A 12,500-nucleotide genomic window follows, 5' to 3' on the forward strand; every position below is an offset into this window, starting at 1 on the left:
CTCTCTCTCTCTCTCTCTCTCTCTCTCTCTCTCTCATGTACCTGTGTGTAGGTAGAGCGGCTGGCCAATGTTGTTCCTACAGCTGTCACAAACCTGTCACCACCACTAAGACAACAGGCAGCAAGTTAACCAGGGCTGTTCTCAGAGTTGTTATACACACAGCAGAGCAACATGCTAGCTCAGAATGCTTACAGAACCATCAGCCCTTTCCAGCATGACTCAACAACATACACACAGAGACACACACAAACACACACACATAATGACACATAATGACACACACAGACACACAGAGAACACACACAGACACACAGAGACACACACAGACATACTGTAGAGACGAACACAGACATACTGTAGAGACGAACACTGACATACTGTAGAGACGAACACAGACATACTGTAGAGACAAACACAGACATACTGTAGAGACGAACACAGACATACTGTAGAGACGAACACAGACATACTGTAGAGACGAACACAGACATACTGTAGAGACGAACACAGACATACTGTAGAGACGAACACAGACATACTGTAGAGACGAACACAGACATACTGTAGAGACGAACACAGACATACTGTAGAGACGAACACAGATACCGACAAAAAGACACACACACTTATAACAACAGCAGGATTAGAAAACCTCTACCAAGCGCACACACACACTTATGACAACAGCAGGATTAGAAAACCTCTACCAAGCACACACACACACTTATAACAACAGCAGGATTAGAAAACCTCTACCAAGCGCACACACACACTTATGACAACAGCAGGATTAGAAAACCTCTACCAAGCACACACACACACTTATGACAACAGCAGGATTAGAAAACCTCTACCAAGCGCACACACACACTTATAACAACAGCAGGATTAGAAAACCTCTACCAAGCACACACACACTTAATAGAAATTAACAATGACCCCCCCCCCCTCCAAACACACACACACTTAATAGAAATTAACAATGACCCCCCCCCCCCTCCAAACACACACACACTTAATAGAAATTAACAATGACCCCCCCTCCAAACACACACACTTAATAGAAATTAACAATGACCCCCCTCCAAACACACACACACTTAATAGAAATTAACTATGACCCCTCCCCCTCCAAACACACACACTTAATATAAATTAACAATGACCCCCTCCCCCTCCAAACACACACACTTAATAGAAATTAACAATGACCCCCCCCCCCTCCAAACACACACACACTTAATAGAAATTAACAATGACCCCCCCTCTAAACACACACACACACTTAATAGGAATGAACAATGACCCTCCCCCCAAACACACACACACTTAGTAGAAATGAACAATGACCCCCCCTCCAAACACACACACACTTAATAGAAATGAACAATGACCTCCCCTCCAAACACACACACACTTAATAGAAATTAACAATGAACCCCCCCCCCCTCCAAACACACACTCACTTAATAGAAATTAACAATGACCCCACCTCCCTCCAAACACACACACCCTTAATAGAAATTAACAATGAACCCCCCCCCCCCTCCAAACACACACTCACTTAATAGAAATTAACAATGACCCCACCTCCCTCCAAACACACACACCCTTAATAGAAATTAACAATGACCCCCCCCCCCCCCCTCCAAACACACACACACTTAATAGAAATGAACAATGACCCCCCCTCCAAACACACACACACTTAATAGAAATTAACAATGACCCCCCCTCCAAACACACACACAGGGCCCTCTTAAAGATGGGCTTATTGTTGCAGCTCTAAAGGGGATTCTCCAAACTTGAGATGGTCTCCCTCTCAGCACGCTTGAATCAGTAGGCTTACCACTCCATTATACTGACTGGAGAAACGGCTAAGCTCCTACATAACACCACAGGTCAGAAAAATGGGTCTACCTAGTGTGTGTGTGTGTGTGTGTGTGTGTGTGTGTGTGTGTGTGTGTGTGTGTGTGTGTGTGTGTGTGTGTGTGTGTGTGTGTGTGTGTGTGTGTGTGTGTGTGTGTGTGTGTGTGTGTGTGTGACTGTATACTAGACTAGAGGTATGCCAGGGTTAGACAGATATTAAGATAACACCCATCATCTGAACTAGAGTGACTTGGGGTCATGGCTTAAAGGCTAAGGGTCAGGACACCTGCTAACAGGGGGGGGGGGGGGGGGGGGGGGGGTATTTATAAGGATACGATAGGCTGCTCTCCAGTCATAGAGGATGTCTTTATACCCATATCTCTAATAATGTAGGAGCTGTTGGCTTTTCCCAGAAAATCCCAATGTTTAACCTACAGATCGGACCGCATTCCATGTTTTCCCATTTAAGGTGAGGGAGGGCTGGGACGGAGAGATAAACAGAGAGATCAGGAACGACAGTGATCCAAAAACCAACCAAGCTCACGACTGAGTACACACACGCGCACGTGTGTACGCACGTGCACAGACACTAGAGGATTAGAGAGTGTGAGCGAGAGAGAGCGAAACAGACAGAAAGACTGAAAGAGAGAAAGAATATACTCTCCCCTTCCCCCATCCTCTCCCAGAAGACACTGTTTGATATACAGCACCAGTCAAAAGTTTGGACACACCTACTCATTCAAGGGCTTTTCTTTATTTGTACTATTTTCTACATTGTAGAATAATAGTGAAGTTATCAAAACTATAAAATAACACATATGGAATCATGTAGTAACCAAAACAGTGTTAAACAAATCAAAATATATTTAATATTTTAGTAGCCACCCTTTGCCTTGATGACAGCTTTGCACATTCTTGGCATTCTCTCAACCAGCTTCACCTGGAATGCTTTTCCAACAGCCTTGAAGGAGTTCCCACATATGCTGAGCACTTGTTGCTGCTTTTCCTTCACTCTGCGATCCAACTCATCCCAAACCATCTATATTGGGTTGAGGTCGGATGATTGTGAGGTCATCTGATGCAGCACTCTCTCACTCTCCTTCTTGGTCAAATAACCCTTACACAGCCTGGAGGTGTGTTCGGTCATTGTCCTGTTGAAAAACAAATGATAGTCCCACTAAGCACAAACCAGATGGGATGGCGTATCGCTGCAGAATGCTGTGGTAGTCATGCTGGTTAAGTGTGCTTTGAATTCTAAATAAATCACAGAGAGTGTCACCAGCAAAGCACCCCCACACCATCACATACACATACAGAGATCATCCGTTCACCTACACTTTGTCTCACAAAGGCAAGGCGGTTGGAACCAAAAATCTCAAATTTGGACTCCAGACCAAAGGACAGATTTCCACCTGTATAATGTCCATTGTCTCTTCTAATTATTGGTGTCCTTTAGTAGTAGTTTCTTTGCAGAAATTCGACCATGAAGGCCTGATTCACACAGTCTCCTCTGAACAGTTGATGTTGAGATGTGTCTGTTACTTGAACTCTGTGAAGCATTTATTTGGGCTGCAATTTCTGTGGCTGGTAACTCTAATGAACTTATTCTCTGCAGCAGAAATAACTCTGGGTATTCCTTTCCTGTGGTAGTCCTCATGAGAGCCAGTTTCATCATAGCGCTTGATGGTTTTTGCAACTGCACTTGAAGAAACTTTCAAAGTTCTTGAAATTTTCTGGATTGACTGACCTTCATGTCTTCAAGTAATGATAGAATGTTGTTTCTCTTTGCTTATTTGAGCTGTTCTTGCCATAATATGGACTTGGTCTTTTACCAAATAGGATTATCTTCTGTATACCATCCCTACCTTGTCACAACACAACTGATTGGCTCAAACACATTAAGAAGGAAATAAATTCCACAAATGAACTTTTAACAAGGCACGGTTAATTGAAATGTATTCCAGGTGACTACCTCATGAAGCTGGTTGAGATAATACCAAGAGTGTGCAAAGCTGTCATTAAGGCAAAGGGTGTCTACTTTGAAGAAACTCAAATATAAAATATATTTTGATTTGTTTAACACTTTTTTGGTTAATACATGATTCCATTTGTGTTATTTCATAGTTTTAATGTCTTTACTATTATTCTAAAATGTAGAAAATTGTAAATTAAAGAAAAACTCTTGAATGAGTAGATGTGTCCAAACTTTTGACTGGTACTGTATGTGATCAGGAGACGGTGATAAGTGACAGTGTTTCCATGGTGACCCACCATCAAACACATGCTAAACAGACAGCCTACTCTACTGTGGAAGTGTTTACATCAATGATAGTGCTACTACATCAGCATTACTATCAACCTAGACCAGCATTAATATCAACCTACACCAGCATTACTATCAACCTAGATCAGCATGACTATCAACCTACACCAGCATTACTATCAACCTAAACCAGCATTACTATCAACCTACACCAGCATTACTATAAACCTAAACCAGCATTACTATCAACCTACACCAGCATTACTATCAACCTAGATCAGCATTACTATCAACCTACACCAGCATTACTATAAACCTACACCAACATTACTATCAACCTAGACCAGCATTACTATCAACCTAAACCAGCATGACTATCAACCTAGACCAGCATTACTATCAACCTACACCAGCATTACTATCAACCTAGACCAGCATTACTATCAACCTACACCAGCATTACTATCAACCTAGACCAGCATTACTATCAACCTAGACCAGCATTACTATCAACCTACACCAACATTACTATCAACCTACACCAGCATCACTATCAACCTAAACAAGCATTACTATCAACCTAAACTAGCATTACTATCAACCTGGACCAGCATTACTATCAACCTACACCAACATTACTATCAACCTAGACCAGCATTACTATCAACCTACACCAGCATTACTATAAACCTACACCAACATTACTATCAACCTAGACCAGCATTACTATCAACCTAAACCAGCATGACTATCAACCTAGACCAGCATTACTATCAACCTACACCAGCATTACTATCAACCTAGACCAGCATTACTATCAACCTACACCAGCATTACTATCAACCTAGACCAGCATTACTATCAACCTAGACCAGCATTACTATCAACCTACACCAACATTACTATCAACCTACACCAGCATCACTATCAACCTAAACAAGCATTACTATCAACCTAAACTAGCATTACTATCAACCTGGACCAGCATTACTATCAACCTACACCAACATTACTATCAACCTAGACCAGCATTACTATCAACCTAAACCAGCATTACTATCAACCTAAATCAGCATTACTATCAACCTACACCAACATTACTATCAACCTACACCAGCATTACTATCAACCTAGACCAGCATTACTATCAACCTAAACCAGCATTACTATCAACCTACACCAGCATTACTATCAACCTACACCAGCATTACTATCAACCTAGACCAGCATTACTATCAACCTAAACCAGCATTACTATCAACCTACACCAACAATACTATCAACCTACACCAGCATTACTATCAACCTACACCAACATTACTATCAACCTACACCAGCATTACTATCAACCTAGACCAGCATTACTATCAACCTAAACCAGCATTACTATCAACCTACACCAGCATTACTATCAACCTACACCAGCATTACTATCAACCTAAACAAGCACGACTATCAACCTACACCAGCATTACTATCAACCTAAACAAGCACGACTATCAACCTAAACCAGCATTACTATCGACCTAGACCAGCATTACTATCAACCTACACCAACATTACTATCAACCTAGACCAGCATTACTATCAACCTACACCAGCATTACTATCAACCTAGACCAGCATTACTATCAACCTAAACCAGCATTACTATCAACCTACACCAGCATTACTATCAACCTAAACCAGCATTACTATCAACCTACACCAGCATTACTATCAACCTAGACCAGCATTACTATCAACCTAAACCAGCATTACTATCAACCTACACCAGCATTACTATCAACCTAAACCAGCATTACTATCAACCTACACCAGCATTACTATCAACCTACACCAGCATTACTATCAACCTAGACCAGCATTACTATCAACCTAAACCAGCATTACTATCAACCTACACCAGCATTACTATCAACCTAAACAAGCACGACTATCAACCTAGACCAGCATTACTATCAACCTACACCAGCATTACTATCAACCTAGACCAGCATTACTATCAACCTAAACCAGCATTACTATCGACCTAGACCAGCATTACTATCAACCTACACCAGCATTACTATCAACCTAGACCAGCATTACTATCGACCTAAACCAGCATTACTATCGACCTAGACCAGCATTACTATCAACCTACACCAACATTACTATCAACCTAGACCAGCTTTACTATCAACCTACACCAGCATTACTATCAACCTACACCAACATTACTATCAACCTAGACCAGCTTTACTATCAACCTACACCAGCATTACTATCAACCTAGACCAGCATTACTATCAACCTAGACCAGCATTACTATCAACCTAGACCAGCATTACTATCAACCTAGACCAGCATTACTATCAACCTAGACCAGCATTACTATCAACCTACACCAGCATTACTATCAACCTACACCAGCATTACTATAAACCTACACCAACATTACTATCAACCTAGACCAGCATTACTATCAACCTAAACCAGCATGACTATCAACCTACACCAGCATTACTATCAACCTACACCAGCATTACTATCAACCTAAACCAGCATTACTATCAACCTACACCAGCATTACTATCAACCTACACCAGCATTACTATCAACCTAAACCAGCATTACTATCAACCTACACCAACATTACTATCAACCTACACCAGCATTACTATCAACCTAGACCAGCATTACTATCAACCTACACCAGCATTACTATCAACCTAAACCAGCATTACTATCAACCTAAACCAGCATTACTATCAACCTACACCAACATTACTATCAACCTACACCAGCATTACTATCAACCTACACCAGCATTACTATCAACCTAAACCAGCATTACTATCAACCTACACCAACATTACTATCAACCTAGACCAGCATGACTATCAACCTAGACCAGCATTATTATCAACCTACACCAGCATTACTATCAACCTACACCAGCATTACTATCAACCTACACCAGCATTACTATCAACCTAGACCAGCATTACTATCAACCTCCTGTAGCTGTGTGTGTGTGTGTGTGTGTGTGTGTGTGTGTGTGTGTGTGTGTGTGTGTGTGTGTGTGTGTGTGTGTGTGTGTGTGTGTGTGTGTGTTTGTGTGTGTGTGTGTCTGCCAGTGAGTAGTCTAGCCCAAACGCCTATTTGTGTCCAGAATTATTTCTACAGGTGGCTGGGTTCCCATTATTCGCCTACCTTTGTGCATGCCGGTGTATTTGTCCTTTATCACCGTCAGCTCGTAGATCTTCCCGAACTGTTCAAAGATCGGTTTGAGGTCCTTCTCCTCTAGATTCCGAGGAATCTGCCCCACGAACAGCTTGATCGCGTCGGCTTCCTTCATCGGGAGACAGCGGGGAGAACGACAGGTGCTCTGCGGGGTTCGAGGTGAGAAGAGCGGGGTGAGTGCGAGCAGAGTCGGTCCTCTGGAGAGGAGCGACCAGAGCTGGAGGGTGTTGGAGGAGAGAAGGAAAAGGAGATGGACATAAAAACAAGATATGTAAATGTGTTATTTAATTTTTTTCACAATATAGGATAATCATTGATTAATTGAATAAAACCAAATCAATATTTTTGGATGAATTCTCATATCTTTACAATATTAGCCTATTGACACAGACAATGGCACTTGCGCCTCTCATAAAAACAATTATGCAAATTATGAACAGCCAATCAAAAAATAATTAAGACATTTAAATTGCAATAAAACAGAAATTAAAATTAAATATCAATAAAAGTGATATATTACCTTTAGGACGTGAGGGTGTTCGGAGCCCCTGGGGAAAGGAAAATATATGGTTTAGACCGTAGATGAGCGCTGTAGAGCGGCTGTGAGCGGTTTCTTTGTTTGGCCAGCTGTAGGTTACATACACTCATTGGATGTCAACGTATGGGGGCTCATCTCTTTGTCCGCCCCGGCTCAACATACACACAAAATACACATAAAACACATGCTCACAAAAACACAATATGGAGCTTTGGTCTTAAAAATCCTACCGATTTCAAGAGATCCTTCACTCCACGTTGTAAAATAATCCCGAGAGTAATTTGAGATGATTTTGTTTATTTTAACCACGTTTTACCGTGGCGTTGTTGTCTTCAGTGCGCGTCTCCTGTTATCCTCCCTCCGGGAATAGTAGACTCAATGCGATTCGTTCTCCGCTCTTTGTGCCAATCGCTCCCTCTCCCGGTTTCGAATCCGTAACAGATCAGTGGAGTTGCTGCTCCCGTTAAGGTCTCACGTCTTGGCAAGCGATCATCAGATCACATATCCCCAACCCGGTGCCTCGGTGATCGGTTATTTGCTCTATCCTCTCGTCACGACTCTTGGCAAATCCGGTAAAGCCAGTCAGTCACTCTCTGAGTACTGCCCTGCCTGTTAGAATAGTCAAATTTCTGCAATTATTAGGCTACAAGGCTATATTCTTTAAAACTATTTCTGCAGCAGCCAGCTATTGATAAATCCAGCAGTCCATTTATATAAACATTTAAAGGCTAACACATATATTAAAATATACTTATTAATATCTAACGTTTCCCTCCCGCGCTACCCCTCTTTTCCCTCAGTGTATAGGCTACCGTAGCGTTTGACGTCGTCTACCGGTGTCTCCCTCTCTCTCTATCCTGCCCTCCCTCCCCCCTCTCCCTCGAGCGGTGGACAGGCTGTGACGTAAAAGGCAGGGACCGTCAAAAACTCTACTCCAACCTTAAAAAGAGAACCCATTTTATCTTTCGTAGACGTAGCCTACACCTTTTAGCCCTGAAAGTAGCATATAGGGAACACTGTGGAATATATATGGACAGCTATTTCAGTTATCAAAACCAGGATTAGTCGACAATTTGTATAAGCGTTTTCAAACAAGCTCTTTGACTATGTCTACGTTAGTGTCCAGTGTGTGAGTGCTCGTGGACGGTGCCTGAAGTTCTGGAACGCCGTGCTGCCTATTGTTCTGCCCGCGAGCTCTGGCCGTGGTGCTGAAGCCTGCCATACTACCAGCGCGCGCGAGCGGCGTCATGACTACAGCTGCGCACACAACACACACACGCCAGCCTTGAGGTTGCCCTAATCAGTTCTCTTCTGCGTGTTGAACAAACGCTAAATTCGTAATCATATCCATAATGTACACAAATAGGCTAGCCTAATGTGCGAGAGAAAGGGGAGAAAGCGAAAATAGAGAAGAGGATAGGCCTATGCTACAGACTACACTGATCTAACAGTATGGGTTAACCTACAATAATACACCGTCGTTTCAGCCTAGTGAGGGAGGGATCCTCACCGCTCTGATACAGGCACAGCAGACCTCATCTGTCCGTGGTCCTGAACCAAGATATTTACAACCTTCATCAAACTATGAAGCTTTTTAACTCATATTTATTGCTGGTGGGGTTCTCTTTGGTCTCTTTCCGGTGTGTGTTTGTTTTCTTCTTCTGCCACCCTCCTTGCGCTTGAGGAGAGGATTCAGAGAGTTCGGGGTAATTTACTCTGAAAGGTCACCATCTGCCTCCCACCACCTCATGCCCCCCTCTCCCCGCCTACTGCTCCCACCGTTATATATCGTCAGTTCACACACGTGGGGTCTTTACCAGGCACAAGCCGCTGGACGGCACGCGCGGCCTACCACGGTGATCTACACCGTATCACCTACTGAGCGTAGCTGTAGGCAACGGCACGAGCATGCATGAGGAACTGATGTTCGGGCCTCTTTCATGGTGGTGTCAGAACTGGGGCTTTTCGGTTTCTCTGTCGTCTGTGGAGTAGGCCTAGGGCTAGAATAGGGCGAAATTGCCCCCTATAGATCCGGATTTATCGTCAGGTTAGCATTTATACACATAATGGTGTCGTTTGTTTCGTAGAGGAAACGTTAGATCCAAGTCATATTAAGTTTGCTTGAGTTATTATCACAACACAACCTAGTCTATTCTGAACAAGGGAAGACAAGTTGGCTACAGCTTTACAAGCACACAATACGGCCACTAGGCCACTGTTGAGGATATGGGACATCTAGGCCTGCTAATTGGGGGAAAGAAAAGTGCACTATTTTCTGGTTTCAGTTTTTATTTCAAATTAAGTTTGTGATAGCATTTTCCACACACTCGTTTGCCTTTTTCAAAATAATACAAAATCCATATACTTCTACGCAATAACTTCTGATCATAAACTCTGACACGGTAGCAACAAAGGGAATTTGCTACAGCTCCTCTTAAGAAAAAAAATAAATTACATGTATTTTTTTATAATAGATAAATTACTATCCTTTTTTTCAGACTTTTTAATATAAAACTTTTTGTTTCTACTAAAAACGATTTAAAACATGAAAATGACATTCACAGATAGACTCATACAAGAATACACCCAGGGCTGCATACTCACACAAATAAACACAAATAGGCAACTTCACAGAGACAGGAAGACAAACACACACACACAACACACACCATCTAAGGGTAGCAAAATATAATTTGTTCTTCTTAATATGATGACTGAAAAATATGAATACTTTATATGAATATATGCATACAGTTAACATGTACAGTATGCCTAAAATTCAAATCATACCACAATATAGGAGATATTTATGTATATGTATATTAAGTATATGTTCACACAGAAATATAGACATACAAATGTAATATTGACTGACAAATATACACATCGTTCACCTGTGGAGTGTGTGTGTGTGTGTGTGTGTCTGTATGCTGTAGACGTAACATACAGTAACATTTTACAACTATGTCAAGGCATAGGGGCAATATCTGTTAAAAAGAGCTTTGTTTAAGTCCAAGACCTTTTTAAACATTTTCAGTAAAAACACAAATTAGTCAGGGAGTGTTACTTGCTCCTTTGGGAGTTAAAGGCCCAGTGCACTCAAAAACGTGATTCTCCTGTGTTTTATATATCCTTCCACACTATGAGTTTGGAATAATACTGTGAAATTGTGAAAATGATGATAATGCATTTTAGTGTAAGAGCTGTTTGAAAAGACCGCCTGAAAGTTCTCCCTGTTTTGGTGGGATGAAGTTTTGGTCTGCATGGTGACATCACCAGTTAGTTAAGAGACCAAAAAAGAGAAATAGTTTCAAACCTCTCTGCCAATAACAGCTACAGTAGTTTTCAGTTTCCTAGCTAAATTCTTGCATGAGAAATGTCTCTTTGCTAAGAAGTGATTTTGTTTGTTTTTGACCATTTGAATTGAAAACAGTCACAGTAGGGTACTTCATTGTTACCCAGAAAGGATTTGATATTGAGATAAAAACAGCTGAATTGGACCTTTCAGACACAGCTTGCTCTTCAGCATATTGTGGCAAATGCATTTCTGAAAATGAATACATAAATGAATACAATGTTATTTCAATACCTACCATTCTTGAACATATTGATGGGTCAGATGATACAAATGTCTCAGGTAGTGGTATATTTTCTGTATGTAGCAGAGGTGGTTGGGTGTAACCTTGGCTGAGGCCTGAATACTGGTATTAGCTCTCAGGGGTAATGCCTTGGCTTTAGTTCAGTGGGCTAACAGTCGTGAGGGCACAGGTTGGATACCTGGACAGTCACCAATAGACCATACAGTCGTTTCATTCTACCCCTGCTTGTTTTCAGATTGGGGGCGTTCTCAGGTTATGGACATCTCTCCACTAATGTCCTTTAAAAACAGGTCACTTGTACTAGGCCACCATTTTACATTTTGGTATGTTTTCACCAAATGTTGATGATGCTGTATAAACACTGAGGAGACATTTAAAATAGTTTTTTGGCATATAGAACACAAACATAGAAAACATACATCATAGACTTACACTGCTATTGGGTTATACCTTCTGGGTCCCATCTATCCATACTAGCATACTACATAGTATGCATGGACAATACTTCACCTCACACTAAGTGGTATGCAAGTTTGGCTACTGGGACAGAGCTCTGGACCCAGGTCCTGGGTGTACATACATCATCCACAGCATCTCTCAGCCATAGAAACAGAAAGAGTGGACATAGAAATCAGATATGTTCCATATTATGGAGCTCTGTACAATGTTATTGGCACATTTTTTGCATATGCAGATAACCCACAAAATGTAAGAAATGTAGTTAGTAACAAAGTAAATCACATTCCAAAACATCCCCTCTATAACGGCTGTACATCTGGCCCAGAACACAATTCAATCACCACTTTATGTGGTAATATATCCACTCCATTTCTATGGTCTGATCATTTCTATGGTAACCTGCGCTTTGACTTCTAACCCCTGAAACCCTGACCCCTGGCTGATCTCGGCTGGAAGCCTGTTATTGGCTGGTCAGTGCCTCTTGGCCCGCTGAGCACTCTGGGTACATGAGGCGCAGCAGGCAGTCTTGTAGTAGGAGTAGACA

At 41.8% G+C, this 12,500-nt stretch overlaps 2 protein-coding genes across 8 annotated transcripts in view; both read right to left on the bottom strand.

Moving 5' to 3' along the window:
* Positions 1-8,723, bottom strand: part of LOC110519442 (CUGBP Elav-like family member 3) — a 74,594-nt gene extending 65,871 nt beyond the window's left edge. For 2 of the 6 annotated variants that reach the window (XM_036939920.1, XM_036939888.1), the window contains exons 1-3: positions 8,129-8,723; positions 7,881-7,908; positions 7,331-7,577 (exon numbers count right to left, since the gene is read on the bottom strand). In XM_036939920.1, coding sequence (XP_036795815.1) covers positions 7,331-7,475 — 145 coding nt within the window. In that variant the 5' untranslated portion in view covers positions 7,476-7,577; positions 7,881-7,908; positions 8,129-8,723. Of the gene's footprint in view, positions 1-41; positions 106-7,330; positions 7,578-7,880; positions 7,909-8,128 lie in introns of those variants that run through there. The other 4 variants (XM_036939912.1, XM_036939905.1, XM_036939896.1 and 1 more) reach the window with 4 other exon arrangements.
* A 1,444-nt stretch (positions 8,724-10,167) lies between these two features.
* LOC118938160 (ADAMTS-like protein 4) overlaps positions 10,168-12,500 on the bottom strand; it is a 109,809-nt gene continuing 107,476 nt past the window's right edge. For both annotated transcript variants that reach the window (XM_036939944.1, XM_036939936.1), the window contains exon 17: positions 10,168-12,500. This exon is cut by the window's right edge and continues 58 nt beyond it. In XM_036939944.1, coding sequence (XP_036795839.1) covers positions 12,428-12,500 — 73 coding nt within the window. In that variant the 3' untranslated portion in view covers positions 10,168-12,427.

Source organism: Oncorhynchus mykiss, chromosome 2 (genome assembly GCF_013265735.2).
Source record: "Oncorhynchus mykiss isolate Arlee chromosome 2, USDA_OmykA_1.1, whole genome shotgun sequence".
Taxonomy (NCBI): domain Eukaryota; kingdom Metazoa; phylum Chordata; class Actinopteri; order Salmoniformes; family Salmonidae; genus Oncorhynchus; species Oncorhynchus mykiss.